This window comes from Alexandromys fortis, unplaced genomic scaffold (assembly GCF_014885135.2).
Source record: "Alexandromys fortis isolate MF-2015 unplaced genomic scaffold, M_Fortis_MF-2015_v1.1 scaffold_9, whole genome shotgun sequence".
Lineage (NCBI taxonomy): Eukaryota > Metazoa > Chordata > Mammalia > Rodentia > Cricetidae > Alexandromys > Alexandromys fortis.
This window is the reverse complement of record NW_026067892.1, coordinates 21,702,299-21,719,203: the sequence shown is the minus strand read 5'-3', so window position 1 is coordinate 21,719,203 and position 16,905 is coordinate 21,702,299. Positions and strand designations below refer to the sequence as shown.

Here is a 16,905-nt window from a genome sequence, read left to right as displayed (position 1 = left end):
ATCTGGAAGGGACAAAGGAACTGGCTAGCAGTGAGTCCTCTTCGCACCCCTCTTTCCACTGGTTTCCAGCGCCCCCGGGGGCGGGGCCGGGCGTCGTGACGTAGGCCCGCCCCGACGCGCCTGTGAGCGCGGTTCCCCGGGCGACCGTGGTCAGCGACCCACCATGGAGCGTAGGGTGGTCAAGCCACCCGGGCAGGACATGGTAGTGGAGCGTCTCAAAAGCCGCTACGGCCTGGCGGGAAGCTGCACCGTGGAGGTGAGGGGAGTGGAGGCCGCGGCGAGCTCCACCGGGAGGGCGGGCTGCTACGGGATGGCCCCGGTCGCCCTCCTCCGAGCCGCCAGAGAGCGTCCTCCCTCGGGGGAAACGTCGCGAAGCACGGGGCGTGGTCTCGGTGCAGCAGGCCTGGGCCCGAGTGCAGCAGGCGTACAAGACGACGTAGGTCTTTCAGGAAAGCTTACATCGAATAATTGCAAACTTAGAAGTTGTGGCAGTATGCATTCGTGTAGCCCTCCCTTGAATGCACCGTTCACCAGGGGAGTCTTGCCATTTTTGCTGCGGCCCCCTCCACTCTGGAAATTTGCTAGTATTTTGTGAGAGGTTGGCTAGATCGCATCTCCGAAGAAAGCTGGAAGAACTAACGCGGGAAACCATTTGCAGCCCTGAAGTTTCCGTGAGGCTTATTTTTATTATCACACCTCCTTTGATAACAGAGGTGGGAGTTTACGGTTCAGCTGAGAAGCCTGCTTCACAGCCTAGCAAATTCAAGGTTTTAGAAAGTTCAACAATGTTGTCTTCAGAAAAATATCTGAAGGGGCTGGAGAGATGGCTCAGTGGTTAAGAGCATTGCCTGCTCTTCCAAAGGTCCTGAGTTCAATTCCCGACAACCACATGGTGGCTCACAACCTCCATGTAATGAGGTCGGGTGCCCTCTTCTGGCCAGACAGAATATTGTATACATAATAAATAAATAAAATATTTAAAAAAAAGAAAAAAGAAAAAACATCTGAGGTATGGGAACATCTTTCACCCTGTTCTCCAGAAGTTGAGGAAGCTCGCAGGCATTCCCGAGTTCCTTCCCACGTTTGCTGTTTTTCCAAAATCCCTTCTTGAGAAATACCAGTATATTTCAGTGTTCCCACGTCCATGCCACAAATTCATTCTGTCCTCACATAACCTTAATTCAGTCGCAACACATACATACTTTGGTTTTCCTGTGAAGCACGTTCTCAAAATCTTAAAGCCTCATTGATATTTTCCAGGAAATTTAGTATTGCTACAATAATACAGGATAACGCATAGCTTATAGACAGATTTCACTAAGTACCTCAATTATGACCTTTTGTAGAAAGTTTTTCCGGGTGCAGATACCACCTAGGTCTGAACATGACGTTTGGTTGTCTCTGTTGCCCTTGATCTACAACCGATGCCCACACTTAGTTTCTTACGTCATTAATGCTTTGACAAGGCCGAAGTCTGTTGTGTATAGAACGCCTCCCAGTGTGAGTTTGTCTGATGGGTCCTGGTTTGATTTCATTCTGGTTTTGTATTTTTGGCAGGACTACGACATGAATGGTGTGTGGGCCACTCTGATGAATCAACAGGTATATGATGTTTGCTTGTCTAATCAGGGATGCTAATGTTGCTTAGGGTGAGGCCCCTAGGCTTTTCCATGCTAACCTTGGTAATTAACATGTAATTGATGGAAAAATATCTTAAGGGAATATTTCTTAGTGTTTAAGTGTGTTTTCTTTATTCCTCTAGCATGAGCTTTCCAAGTTTGATCAGACTAAATATAAAAGAATTCTAAGCTCTCCAGGTAAGCCAATAGAATATTTTGAGTCTTTTAACACATTTGAGAGATTTTTGTAAATGTTTAGACGTGGGGTTAATGTTGCTTATTTTTTATTTTAAAATTTTCAATTTGGCAATCACCTAATAATAATTGTGAATTTAGGGATGAATATTTGAGATGCCTTTAAAAATTAAATTTAATGAGAGTTTTTGGTGTGTGTTTAATTTATAATATGTGCACCTTCTTTTTCTTTTTACTGCCGGGATGCTGGGAATCAAAAGTAGACCCTTGATCAATGCTGATCAAGTGCTTGGTCACTAATCAATGTCTCCAGCAGATATGTTTGCTTTCGATGATGTTAGAAATTGAGCATTGGGTATTGGGTGAGGAACACTAGTTGGTCTTTTTAGGCAGGAAAGGTTACTAGGATAGAAACTAAAGGGAAGCTGGGCGGTGGTGGCACATGCCTTTAATCCCTGCACTCAGGAGGCAGAGGCAGGTGGATCTCTGTGAGTTCGAGGCCAGCCTGGTCTACAGATCTAGTTCCAGGACAGGCACCAAAAGCTACAGAAAAACCCTGTCTCGAAAAATCAAAAAAAAAATAAAAAAAAAAGAAACTAAAGGGAAAATTTATAAAATGAATGGAGTTGGAAAACCATAATTATCCTGGGAGTTGTAATTTTTTTGATAAGCTAAAACTTATTTTTTACAGTAATAAATATTAACCATTAATCTATTAATATTAGCCATTTGTTAATTCTTCAGTGCTATATTTATTAGTTAAACATAATAGTCAGTAAATTTTGGTAATTACGGCATCAGTAGTGTCTTTAAGTTCGTCCATGTGTGGGAGCTGGGTCTGAGGACTAGTGGACTGGAGAGCTATATTGACCTGATTCATGTAAGTCTGCAGGCCCAGATCTGATTTCCACAGTATGTTATATAGTGGTAGGTGGCAAACTGCTCGCTAGGATAAAACTTGTTTGGTAATAAATTAAAAAAAACCACTCTCAGTGAAACACCCTTTTGGCAGGGATTCCTGTACAGGCACTTTCGGAAAAGTACATGTGAAGTGAGAGGAAGAACGGTTAATGTTTCTGGAATATCAAAGTTCGGTCTACAGACAGAATGAGATCATTAATAATAATAATAATAATAAACCAGTTCAAGTTGATTGCTGAAGTAATAATCAAAAAGGATTGACAGCAGATACCCAGAACCTTAGGAATGTATTAGAAAAAAGGGATTATTTCCGCTTGCAACAGAGCCAGTGCGGAGAGACTGGAAGGCTTTTTATAAAGATTGACTTGGACTAGAAATGAGAAAGTTATCTGGTGGTCACTGTGGACCCCTGCACACACGTGGTACACACACACATGCACGCACACACACACACACACATAAAATGAAAACTAAATCTACAGAAATGAGTAATGGTAAGTCCTATCTTTTTAAAATTTTTGTTCAGATGTGGGGTTGGTTATGACTAGCACCAAGAATGGAAATTTGTATGACCTGCACTTATCTCGCTTGTCTCTCCAGCTTCTGCACCCCAGCTTCTGCACCCCAGCTTCTGAAGGGCTTTACATCAAAACATGAAAAAGTCCATCAGATGGTTTACTAGGTTATTTCATATTTCCCTAGACTTCTTACATCTTGAAATTTCATCAGCATTGAAAGGGGCTTTGTTACACAGCCTAGAGCCCTAATTTACTTTGTGTTGCTGCAATAAAAACAGTTACCAAAAGCAACTTGGGAAAGCGTTGATTTACCTCCCACTACATCAGCTTCTAAGGAAGTCAGGGCAGGAGCTCAAGCAGGATCCTGGAGGCAAGAACTGAAGCAGAGACCTTGGAAGAAGGCTGCTCCCTGGCTGTTTCCCAGCTTCTGTTCAGCTAGCTTCTTACTTCACCCAGGATCTCCTGCCTGGGGCAGTCTCTGTCCACAGGTACCTCAGCAATGAAGAAGCAGCCCACAGTCCCTCAGATGTGTCTCTCGGATAACCCTGTGCTGTGTCAAATTGACCACTGAAGCAAACAGGGAGACCCAGGCTGTCCTCTAACTTCCTGTTCTAGTCTCCCAAGCAGTGTAATTATGGTGTACACCACAAGGCCCAGCTAGTTTGAATTTTTTGAAATGTGAATAATGTACGGACACTCGCTGTGGTAGGTTAGACCAGCTAACTGAGTCAGAATTGTGGTGGTTCAAATAAAATGTGAATAATGTATGGACATTCGCTGTGGTAGGTTATACCAGCTAACTGAGTCAGTAATTGTGGTGGTTCCAATGAAATGGCCTCCATAGACCCATAGGTGGCAGGACCTTGTTGGCATAGGTGTGGCCTTATTGGAGGAAGTGAGATCTCAGAAGCCCAAGCCAGGAATAGTGGCTCTTTGCATCTTTCTGCTGCCTGTGGATCCAGACTCTGAGCTACCTCTCCAGCACCCATGTCTACCTGCACACTCATGTCCTACTATGAAGATAGTGGACTAAACCTCTGAAACCGCAAGCCAGCCCCAATTAAGTGTTTTTTCTTTCTAAGAGTTGCCAAAGTCATGGTGTCTCTTCACAGCAATAGAAACCCTAAGTAACTAAGACAGTAATCTATTTTGTTTTTATCTGAAGTGTTTTCCTTTTCACTGGATTTAGACATAGGTTTACAGTTGTTAAGAAACAAATGCTTGAGGACCATGTTAGGAGGTAAAAAGGCTACATTCTGATTTCCAGAACACACCCGCTTCCCATCAGCTCTCTGCTCTCTGGGGTTTTAACTTGTGCAGTAGACTTAAAGACACCTGTTCTTACTTTACAGAGCCATCACCTGGGTCAAGTAATGATGTAAAACGTCGGTAAGGCACAATATCAGGAGAGTCATTGCCTGGGTCAAATAAGGATGCAAAAGGCACCATATCAATATGAAATTTAGTGTGTATTCTCATTAGAGAGACAGATAAATCAGTGATTTTGTTGTCTTACTGTTACGAGGCCAGAATGAGATCATTAGTATCTGATGTCATTGTGTAATTTTTTTTTTTTTTTTGACAGAAGATCTGGATACCTACTGCTCTGGAGATAAAGTTGGTTCCTCATTAAGATGTTACTCTGATGAAAGGAAGCATTCCACAACACCTTTTTGCAGTTCCTTCAAACACTTAAATGTGAACTGGTAAGGAATTCAGAATAGATATTGTTACTGTCCTGTTAGCAACTCAAGAAAGGCAGTAGAAAAGAGGTGTGTGTGTGTGTGTGTGTGTTTTCTTGGATGGAAGTAAAAGCAGTCTTCATCCTGATAAGTAGTTGAAGAGCCTAATTTAAATGTTTTATGTGTATGTGGACTTTTCCTCCATGTATGTCTGTGCATCACGTGTGTGCCTGACTCCTAAGGAAGCCAGGAGAGGGTAGCTCACCTCCTGAAATGAGTTACAGACAGCTGTGAACCACTGTGTGGTCCAGGAACCTCTGGAAGAGCAGCTGCTTCTGGCCACTAAGCCATTGCTGCATCCCTATTTATTCTTTATTACATTTATTCATTTATTTAGTGAGTGTCTGTGGGTGGCGGATGGTGTGCGCATGTGTCGAGGCCAGAGCACAGTTCATAGGAGTTAGTTCTGTCCTTCTACTGTTTGGGTCCCGGGGATTAAATTAAACTCAGGTTGTCAGCCTTGGCAGCACGTGCGTTTGTTCACTGAGCCTTCCCTCCTGCTCTGAGTTATTACGTAATTAAACAATTTTAAAAAAATTTATTCGTTTCATCTTATGTGTATGACTGTTTTGCCTGCATGTAATATGCATATCTGGTGCCCAGGAGGTCAACATGTTGTGAGCCACCATAAAGATCTGGGAGCTGAACCCAGGTCCTCTGCAAGAGCAACAAGTGCTCAAGTTCTCTTAACTGTTGTGCCATCTCTTCAGTCTTTCTTTCTCTCTCTTTGAGACAGGGTTTCTCTGTAGCTTTGGAGCCTGTCCTGGAACTCACTCTTGTAGACCAAGCTGGCCTCGAACTCACAGAGATCCACCTGTCTCTGCCTCCTGAGTGCTGGGATTAAAGGTGTGCACCACCATCACCTAGCCCCTTTAATTTTTAAAAAAGATGTATTTATTTTACTCTATGCATGTGACTTTTTTGTGTGCATGAGTGTTTGTGTACTATGTGCGTGCTTGTTGAGTCCCCTGGAGCTGGGGTTATGGAATCATGTGGGTACCGGAAATTAAACTCAAGTCTTCTGCAAGAGCAACAGGTGCTCTTAACTGTATAGCCAGTAGTTCTCAACATGTGGGTCACGACCATTGTGAGGGGGTCACAGGGGTCACCTAAGCCCATCAGAAAACACAGATATTTACAATATGATTCATAACATTAGCAAAATTACAATTATGAAGTAGCAATTGAAATAATTTTATGGTTCAGAGTTGCCACAACGTAAGGAATTGTATTAAAGTGTTGCAGAGTTAGGAAGGTTGAGAACCACTGAACTGTTTAGTTCTGTATCTCTGCAAAACATGTGTGCATTGCCTGAGATTATCAGAAGAGGGCGTCGTATCCCCTGATACTGGAGTTACAAATGGCTGTGAGCTGCCATGTCAGTGCAGGGAGTCGAACGAAGCTGGATCCTGTGCAAGAGCAGTCAGTGCTCTTAAGCTGAGAGCCATCTCTGCAATCCCTATTTCTTATTTGTGTGTGTGACAGGGTCTCCCAGTGTAGCTCTGGCTATCCAGGAACTGGCTCTGTAGACAATGGAGATCCTCCTGCTCCTTTAGTTTGCTAGGGCTAAACCACCATCCCCACCTTTTTAGGTTTGTTTTATGTGTGCAAGTGTTTTCCTTGCATTTTACGTATGTGCACCACACGTGTGCCTGATGCCCATGGAGGTCAGAAGAAGGTGTTAGATTTCCTGGAACTGGAGTTATGGGTGACTGTGAGCCACACCATGTAGGTGCTGGGAACTGAAGTTTGGTCCTGTGCAAGAGTAATGAGTGCTCTTAACAGCTGAGCCATCTCTCTAGCCCCAAACTGTTCTGTTTTTTAATTAACTTATCAAGTATTAGCTTTCCTTACGTTTTTTTTTTCCCATGCATCGTTAGTTCTGGTTGACCCTACTACTTTTCCTGTGCCTCTGCTCCTACTCCCCATTCAAACCTCTCTACCTTCTTCCACTGCCACTGTTTTTATAAATCTGGGTACAATTCCAAATTACAATCTGAAGGTTTTATAACCTCTGAAGAGTTTTATACCATTGGCCTTTTTTTTCTCCAACCCTTAATCATAATCTAGTCCAGAAGTATGCTGTCCTGCCGATAGATATAGGTCACAAATAGCTAGTTAGTACTTGAAAAGGGACTTGTCTGGAAAGAGATAGGCTATAAATTCAGAATATACCCAGAAATTTCAAAGACGTTGGGTGGTCAAGATAATGTAAAATCCTTTTGTGTTAGTTATTTTGACTCCTGGTTTCCGATTCGGTCCATGATTCTAGGACTGTGGTGATACAGACATGGTGGAAGGCGCGGCAGCTGGGACCCAGGGACAGATGAGCAGGGACCAGGACGAGATGCATCTTTGAAAAACATGTTTCCTGCCGGGCGATGGTGGCGCACGCCTTTAATCCCAGCACTCGGGAGGCAGAGGCAGGCGGATCTCTGTGAGTTTGAGACCAGCCTGGTCTACAGAGCTAGTTCCAGGACAGGCTCCAAAGCCACAGAGAAACCCTGTCTCGAAAAACAAAACAAAACAAAACAAAAAAAAACAAAACAAAAAAAAAAGAAAAACATGGGGCTGGAGTGATGGCTCAAAGGTTAAGAGCATTGCCTGCTCTTCCAAAGGTCCTGAGTTCAATTCCCAGCAACCACATGGTGGCTCACAACCATCTGTAATGGGGTCTGGTGCCCTCTTCTGGCCTGCAGGCATACACACAGACAGAATATTGTATACATAATAAATAAATATTTAAAAAAAAAAAAAGAAAAGAAAAGAAAAACATCTTTCCTAAAAGCTCATTTAGTAAGATGGAATAATTAGTGGGTTAACCTGTTAATGAAATTGTCATACTTGTAAACCAGTCATTCAGAGATTCTGGGATATCAACACTGGGGCCCGTAGGAGTACTTTATACACAACCATACAACCTTGGTGTCTTATGCTCATTCTTTGGTGGAGTGACATTTTATATGTACCGTGATAACTGAAAATAATGTGAAAGTCTCGCATCTTCTTAATGTGTTTGAATGTACTACCAGAAAAAAATGATCAAATGTGTTTGTAACTTACATTATGTTCCTTGTGAGCCATTCTGCCCTGAGGTAACCTCAGAACATGAGGTTCTGATTCTGGTTTCTACATTAACTGTTAATCGTCTTAACGAAACTAGATAACAAAGCCTGGGGTGTCTGCATTGCTGGGTTTCAGAAGGGTTTGGCAGCCACAGAGCATTCTACAGCTTTTAAATTGTTTTAAAGTACGTCTGTTTAATGTGCAGAGAAGGTTGGAAGACACTTGCAGTGGGCTTCAGGGCTTTTGACCTAGTTTTACATGCATGTGCGTTTTACATGCATCTTGGTTGTATTTAACAATGATTTCTACATTTTCCTCGTGTGGGTGACACTGTCTGAAGAGCAGTTCTTCTCTTGTCAGTTGTTGTAGTGAACTCCGGATTTTTGATATGTGTATTGTTAAAGCCTAGATGACGAACTGGATTCTTTTCATAATTTAAAGAAATGGGAAACAGAAAAAGAATCATTCGAAGATGATCATAGAGATGGTGCCTCCAAAATAACAAAGCAGTCCTTCAGAGAAATAGAGAAAGGTAAGGGAAATACTCATAAATAGGAATTTGTCACGTAGAGTCGGTCATGCTTACCTCACAGCAGTAACTGCTCCTCAGGAATCTGTGGATTTCTGTGTTCTGAAACTTTATAAACCGTAAGATGCTCGCTGTGCTTAGTGTTAAAGGAGAAGAGAAATAAACAAACCACTTTCTGGTTGTTGTTCTTCTGTTTTCAAAACCTATTCAAGGGGCTGGAGAGATGGCTCAGCGGTTAGGAGCATTGCCTGCTCTTCCAGAGGTCCTGAGTTCAATTCCCAGCAACCACATGGTGGCTCACGGCCATCTGTGATGAGATCTGGTGCCCTCTTCTGGCTGCAGACATACACACAGACAGAATATTATATACATAATAAATAAATAAATAAATATTCAAAACCTATTCAAGTAAGTATATGATAAACTGAGCTTTTATGATATCTTTAGTTCCTTTTCATGTTTCCTTGCGGAAAGGACTTCTGAGGATTTGAGCAGCCCTGATGCTTTCAGCAAGTTCTGTAGATCGCCACAGCTGGCTTCCCTGCTACTCCTTATCTTGGCCTGGGCTACTTAGTGCGTGAGTGTTTTCATGCACATTCCAGTTAAGTCCGAAACAATCTCAGATCCACCAGGAATATCGCACAAAGTACAAATCCAAATCTGATATTTTATTATTGTGCCGTGTTATTCTTTCCAGACTTTTAAACAATACTGTAAGCTTTATTTAAAGCAGCTCCCTCGGAAGATTTCTCTGAGAAAATTTAAAACTCTTGCAGATGCCCTGCCGACTAGCATAGCCTCATCAAGACTTCAGACTGAACGTTGCAGCGATTCCGTTGACTCTCCTCCGAAACAGGTCATTTATCCAAAATCCAAAGAGTCAAAGAAGCAGAGTTTACTTCCGCATCAAATAAATGAAATATATGATGAATTACTTCATATCCATCTGAAACTGCAGGTGAAAACCAGATGCTGAACTGGAAATTCAGAGTTGTTTGTGTTCTAAGACTATTTGCAAAACTTCAGTATAAGGATTTGAGTTATACATACACAGGTCAAGAAGTCAGAAGGGACAGGCTTAATTTATAGGATTGTTGAACGGGAAACGTAGTGACTGAGAGAAATTTTAAAGCAGCGGTAGTTTACCTGGAGGTGTGTCTTTTGATTTTACGTTTCTTGTGTTTGTTTTCAGCCCAGCCCATCCTTAAGATAGAAAACAAAAAGTGCTGATATAAAGTGTGTAATTTGAAGACATTATAAATTCATTGCTATAAGTACTTAAGTGTAAGAAGTCTCTTGTCAAAATTCAACTCTAAACATGGGCAATCATGTTATCTATGGGGCTTCCATCTAAAGGGTGGGTGTGGGTGGGTGTGTTTACTCTTTTGGGGGCATGCCAACCAACTCCCATATAAATACACACACGGAGAGACCTGTTCTTACTAATAAATGACTGTCCTTAGTTTGGCTTCTTTCTTGTCAGTTTTTCTTAAATTATCCCTACTGCCTCTTGCTTCCACTCTTAATCCGTGGCTGGCCGACCAATGCCTGATGTCAACAAAATCTGACACATTAATTTGGGGGCAGAACCAAGTTCCTCTGCCCCGCATTAAGGCTGAGCATGGTATCCACCATAGGGAATGGGCTCCATCAAGCTTGCTCATGCACCAGGGATAGATCCTGGACCTACTGCCAGGGGCCTCTCAGATAGTCCAAGCTTCACCACTGACTCCCACATGCAGAGGACTTAGTTCAGTCCCAATGGAGACGCCACAGTCTAGAGTTCATGATTTTCCACGAGCTTGGTTCCGAGGTTTTTGTAGATTTCTCCATCATGATCGTAAGTAACCTCCCTTGCTCATATATCCCCTCCTTCCTCTCTTCGACTGGATTCCTGGAGCTCAGCCTGGTGCTTGGTTGTGGATCTCTGCATCTGGCTCCATCAGTTTCTGGATGAAGACTCTATGATGATAGCCAGGGCATTCACCAATCCGATTACAGGGGAAGGCCAGTTCAGGCACCCTCTCCGCTATTGCTAGGAGTCTTAGCTGGGGTCATCCTTGTGGATTCTGGGAATTTCCCTGGCACCAGGTTTCTCCCTAACCCCATAGTGAATGGCTCCTTCTATCAAGATCTCTCATTCATTGCTCTCCCACTCCATCCTGCCCCACCTCAACCGTCCTGTCCCATTTCCTCATGTTCTCATTCCCCTTCCCCTCCCCTTTACTGCTCCCCTCAACCGCCCCTCCCCGTCCCCGGTTACCCAGGAGATCTCTTATACTCATGGAGTTGCATTCCATCCCAACCAATTTTAGAGTATTTCCTCATCCCCCAGAGGCAGCCACTGATCTACGTCCGCAGCCACTGATCTACGTCCTGTCTCTTTCGGTTTGTACATTCTGGGTATTCTACACATGCTGTCCTGTGGTGTGTAGTAACTTGTGTCTGGGTCCTTTCACTTAATGTGTTTTTAAAGCTCATTTCTGTTGAATCATAGATCAGTCCATGCTTCTTCTTGCTAAGTATTGCTGTTATATACCACATTTTCTTTCATTATTCATTCATTGCTGGACATTGGGCTGTGTCCTGGTTTCATTTCTGTGGCTGTGATAAAAATACTCCGCCAGAAATCAGCAGAGGGGAGCGAATGGTTTGTTAGCTTGCCACCCCAGGATGCAGTCCATGACAACAGGAAGGCAAGGCAGCAGGGACTAAAAAGCAACTAGTCATATATCCACAGTCAAGAGCAGATAGACATGTGTTACCCGTCTAGCTTTCCATACTGTCTTTTATAGCTCAGGACTCCCGCCAAGGGAATGGTACCCCCCACAGTGGGCTGGGCAAGACAGTCCCCATAGGCATGCTCACAGGCCAATCTGATCTAGGTAATTCTATATTAAGACACCCTTCCAGGTAATTATAGTGATATCAAGTCAGCGGTTCAAACTAACTAATTATAGGTTGTTTACATTTTAGACTATTGTGATGATGTTGCTGCGAGCATTTGTGTTTAAGTTTTGTATGAACATGTGCTTTTCTTTCTGTTGGAATGCTAGAGTCAGGTGGTCGCTATGTTTAACATTTTTTGAGGAACTACCAGACTGTTCCAGAGTGACCACATTATTTTACATTGGCAAAAACCATTTGATTCAAACAGTGTCAATGGATTAAAGCATAATGTGCAGAACTAATTAAGAAAAACTATTTAAATTGTGTGTTTTGGTAGTGTGAAACCGCATCACAGCAGAAATTTGCTGAAGAACTTCAAAACCGAGAACGGTTCTTAGCAGAACGAGAACAGCTGCTCTACAAACATGAAACCGCCTTGAGCAAAATTAAAGGCGTTGAAGAAGAGGTTCTGACAAGATATCAAATTCTAAAGGAGGTGATTACACAGTGTTTGATTATAGAGTAATTCTTTTTCTTAGCTTCATTAATTATTAATAGTTTTGTTGTCTTTGCTTATTTCACCTCCTCCCTCCTTTCTGCACCCACTCATACTCACCTTATTTTCTTCCTTTTTTATTGAAAATATTTCTCATACAGTATATTCTGATCATAGTTTTCTCTCCCTCATCTCTTCCCAGGTCCTCCCTACCTCCCTGTCCATCCAAATTCAAGTCTGTCTGTCTGCCTGTCTTTCTTTCTTTCTTTCTTTCTTTCTTTCTTTCTTTCTTTCTTTCTTCCTTCCTTCCTTCCTTCCTTCCTTCCTTTCTTTCTTTTGTCTCTCTTTCTCTCTCTTTAGGAAACAAACAGGCAAATAAAAATTTAAAAAACAGAAAAAGAAAATAGAAAATAAAGAAAAAGCATGAGAAAAACAAATACAGGAAGGGACATACAGAGACACATATAATCCATAAAAACACAAACCCTGAAACCATAAGCAAAAGACCAGTAAGGTAAAACCTTCCCAAACAAACAAAGAATTATGAGACCAAAAAAAAAAAAATCTCTAAAAACACCACTGAATTCATTGTGTTCACCATCTACTGCTGATTGTGGGACCTGCCCTTAGAGTTGTGTGTATGTCCAGTGAGACTGGACCAGTTTTTCTCTGTGGCTGGTCGACAGTTGAAGATAGCTCTGGGTTAAGGATTGCGGCTCGGGTCCACTTACCCTCGGGGTGTTAGGGCCTGTACATGCTACCACAGACTATAAGTTCATATGCTTGTCAGTCTTGTGTCTGGAAGGCACCATTTCTTTGGTTTCTTCCACCCCCACTGGCCTTACTGTCTTTCTGCCTCCCCTTCCTCATAGGTCCCGAGTCCTGAGGGGAGAGGTTTGATAAAGACATCCCATTTAGGACTGAGTGTCCCGGGGTCTCTCTTGGTCTCTGCACCTTGTCCAGCTGTGGCTCCCATTACTTCCCATCTGCAGGAGCAAGCTTCTCTAATGATGGCTGAGCATGTAAGAGTACAGCAGAATGTCATTAGGAGTCATTTTGTTGCTGCACTCCTTTAGCCGAACAATAATGGTATTTGGTTTTCCTCCAAGTCCATGACCTATCTTAGGTTCTTGGCTACCTTGGTAGTGTCAGGCATGAGTTCTGTCTTCTTTTTTTTATTAATTTTTTTCATTTATTTTACATCCGGATCACAGTTTCCACTCCCTCCTAATCTGTGCCTTTCCCCACCTCCTCTCTAACACCCTCCCCCATACACGTCATCTCTGTTCAGAAAGGGGCAGGCCTCCTATGGGCGTCAGTAAAACATGGCACATCGTTGAGGCAGGAGGAAGCTACCTAGGTTCCCAAACACCTGCTTAAGGGGTGATCCTTATGGATTCCTGGGAGTTTCCTTGGCATCAGGTTTCTCCCTAACCCTAAAATCACCTCCCATCAAGACATCATTCTCGTTACTCTTCCCTCTCGGCCTCACCCCCAACCCACCCAACCTGATCCCTCCTAATCCCATTTCCCACATCATCTGCCCCTACCCCCAGTTTACCTATGCGATCTCTTCTATTTCCCCTTCCCAGGGAAATCCATGTATTTGTCTGTGGGCTCTCCTTGTTACCTAACCTTTTGGGGGTTGTAGATTGTAGCCTGGTTAAGCTTTGTTTTACTCCTAATATCCACTTACCAGTGACTACATAACCATGTTTGTTTTTCTTGGTCTGGGTTACCCCACTCAGAATGATTTTTTTTTCTGGTTCCATTCATTTGCCTGCAATTTTCATGATGTCATTATTTCTTACAGCTGAGTAATACTCCATTGTGTAAATGTACCACATTTTCTTTATCCATTCTTCAGTTGAGGGGCATCTAGGTTGTTTCCAGGTTCTGGCTATTGTGAATATGCTGATATGAGCAAGTGTCCTTGTGGTATAATTGAGCATCCTTTGGGTATATGCCCAGGATTGGTATAGCTCGGCCTTGAGGTATATTGATTCCCAATTTTTTAAGAGACTGCCATCTTGTTTTCCAAAGTGACTGTGCGTGTGTGTACTCCCACCGGCAGTTGAAGACTGTTCCCCTTACTCCACATCTGCTCCGTTAGTGGTTTTGATCTTAGCCATTCTGACAGATGTCAGATGGTATCTCAGAGTTGTCTTGATTTGCATTTTTTTGATGTCTAAGGACACGGATATACAGTTAAGTATATCTCAACCATTTGAGAATCTCTTGGAAATTCTCTATTTAGACTTGTACATTATTTTTGAATTGAATTATTTGGAATTTTGATGTCTAGTTTCTTGAGTTCTTTGTATATTTTGGAGATCAGCCCTCTGTCAGGTGTGGGGTTGGTGAAGACCTTTTCCCATCCTGTAGGCTACTGTTTTGTCTTATTGACATTGTCCTTTGCCTTACAGAAGCTTTTCAGTTTCAGGAGGTCCCATTTATTAATTGTCAATCTCTATGTCTGTGCTAGTGGTGTTAGATTCAGGAAGTAATCTCCTGTACCAATACATTCAAGAGTTCCATCTCTTGGGGAGGACTTAAATCCAGTCAGATAGTGATTAGTTACACCCACAAGGGTTGGTAGTTTGATTGGTATTTACCTCTGTCCTCTGGTAGCATGCAAAGGTAGTATACAAAAGCACACACACACATATATATGTGTAGATATATATGTAGATATATAGATACATACATACTCATACTACACACACACACACACTACCTTTCACCTATGTTTAAATACATTGGTTAGAGTTTTTATGATAGAAGAATTGCTTTTTTTTAGTTAACTTATGTTCAGTAGCATTTGATTTATTTTTTTTAATGATTTCTGTGGGGATTTAACTCAGGGTCTTGGGCACGATAGGCCTTAAGATGCTATTTAGATCAGATTTCCCCCTTTTTTAGCAACACAGCACAGAAGTCGAACACTTAACAGACGTTCTTAAGGAAAAGAATAAAGAGAACAAGAGAATGAGGTCCTCGTTCGATGCCCTGAGAGAACTGAATGATAACCTAAGAAAACAGGTAAGACCCACTTCATGTGTATTAGATGCTGAGACTCAAGGCTTATGTTTAAGACATTTAAGTCAGTCTTACATCATTTCAGCTAGAATTTTATTAAATTTCTTAGCTTTACGTGAGGAGCCATTTTCCCAATCGACAGCTTTATTGTAAGATTCTTGAAAACATAAATAAAATATTTAAATCTTTGCTTCTTTTTCATCTATTTTGACAAATAGCTGATATATTTGGCTTTTTTGTTACACTGCTCAGTTAAGTGTCTGGGAAGATTACATAATACATTGAGAAATCCTTCATATCAAAATAGTTTACAATGTCTACTGAAATGTGTAATTTTCTCCTTCCTTAGTTAAATGAAGTAAGTGAAGAAAACAGGAAGATGGAGATTCAGGCCAAAAGGGTTCAAGCTCGTCTAGATAACCTACAGGTAAGTTACCTGCTTGTTTTCTGAGTTATTGTTTTTATAATTTTTTTTTTTAGAGCCAGTATGTGCTGTGTGTGTGCAGCTGCCCCACAGAGACCAGAAGAGGGCATTGAGCTTCTGGAGCTAGAATTGCAGGCAGCTGTGATCTGCCTAACTGATGTCTGGTCTTCCAAGAGCGGTACCTTCTCTTAACTGTGAGGCACCTCTCTAGTCCCCGTTAAAAATTTTTAATTAGTTAATTATTTTATGTTGTTATGCCCAAGTTCCTGGTCCCCAAATGAATTCATGGAGCTGGATTTCTGATGCAAATTACATGAGGGTTTTTAATTTAAACTTGTTTGGACCAACACCTTTTCAGCACCCCGGCAAGGTGGGTGCAGAGATTATGGCAGGGAGCCCTGGGAAGGTAGAACTTTTAAAGGGGAAACACTGTAATCAGGGGAGTTCATGTCCTGATGTTTTGGGATTGGGTAAGGAAGGCATAGGGTAAGGTAGTTTCTGAAACCATTGGTCAGTTTTTGGGCATGAAAATCTAACAAAGAGCCATAAATTACTGACAAGGTATCTTCAAGGACAGGATGCCTCCCAAGAACATCTGGACCTCGTTAAATTTTATAGCCCTGTCCCTGTCTCTCTAATTAACTATTTTTAGGGTGTCTGTTTAAATTTCTGCTATCACTGCACATTTCTGGAGCTGTGATTTCCCACCCCCACCTTATTATATGGCTTAAGATAGAGCCCCTTCTTTAAAACGGAGTTTGCAAAGTCAGGTCCTCACAATGTGTGTGAGTGTTGTCTGCAGTTATGTGCACTATTCCTGTGCCCATGAGAGTCAGAAGGGGGCATTGTATCCCCTGGAACTGGAGTTAGAGATGGCTGTGGGCCACCATGTAGTTGCTGGGAATTGCACCCGAGTCCTCTGGAAGAGCAGCTAGTGCTCTTAATCACTGAGCCATCTCTTTAGCCCTGTCTTGAATTTTTCAGTGATTTGCTTGCTTTTTCTAATTCATGACTATGTGCATTGGCAGAGGAAGTATGAGTTTATGACAATACAGAGACTGAAAGGAGAATCCCATGCTGCTCAAGAAGTGAAAAGTCTAAAACAAGAAAAAGTACCAGTTTCTAAACCTTTCAAGGTATGATATTAAAATTCCTCTAATAGAGAGCCAAGAAATTTTCTTTTAACCTTTAATCATTTCCCTTTCTATTTTAAGCAAAAATATATATTTTGTTTTGTTTTGAAAGAATTAATCTTAATTATTTTATAGAGAAACATGTTAATTGGTGTTTTCTTTCTTTCTTTCTTTCTTTCTTTCTTTCTTTCTTTCTTTCTTTCTTTCTTTCTGTTTATCAAGACAGGGTGTTTTTGTGTTGCTTTGGAACTTACTCTATAGACCAGGGTACCCTCAAATTCACAGAGATCTGCGTGCCTCTGCCTCCCATGTGCTGGGGTTAAAGGCGTGCGCC

The 16,905-nt window shown here is 42.0% G+C and overlaps 1 protein-coding gene across 5 annotated transcripts in view; it reads left to right on the top strand.

Annotated features, from left to right (window-relative positions):
- The window catches only part of Ccdc138 (coiled-coil domain containing 138), a 39,202-nt gene continuing 22,297 nt past the window's right edge, over positions 1 to 16,905 (top strand). Inside the window, exons 1-10 of one of the 5 annotated variants that reach the window (XM_050143253.1) lie at positions 1 to 256; positions 1,558 to 1,602; positions 1,763 to 1,817; positions 4,839 to 4,959; positions 8,466 to 8,593; positions 9,367 to 9,548; positions 11,817 to 11,975; positions 14,898 to 15,017; positions 15,364 to 15,441; positions 16,467 to 16,574. In XM_050143253.1, coding sequence (XP_049999210.1) covers positions 164 to 256; positions 1,558 to 1,602; positions 1,763 to 1,817; positions 4,839 to 4,959; positions 8,466 to 8,593; positions 9,367 to 9,548; positions 11,817 to 11,975; positions 14,898 to 15,017; positions 15,364 to 15,441; positions 16,467 to 16,574 — 1,089 coding nt within the window. In that variant the 5' untranslated portion in view covers positions 1 to 163. Of the gene's footprint in view, positions 257 to 295; positions 437 to 456; positions 672 to 1,557; positions 1,603 to 1,762; positions 1,818 to 4,838; positions 4,960 to 8,465; positions 8,594 to 9,366; positions 9,549 to 11,816; positions 11,976 to 14,897; positions 15,018 to 15,363; positions 15,442 to 16,466; positions 16,575 to 16,905 lie in introns of those variants that run through there. The other 4 variants (XM_050143247.1, XM_050143241.1, XM_050143233.1 and 1 more) reach the window with 4 other exon arrangements.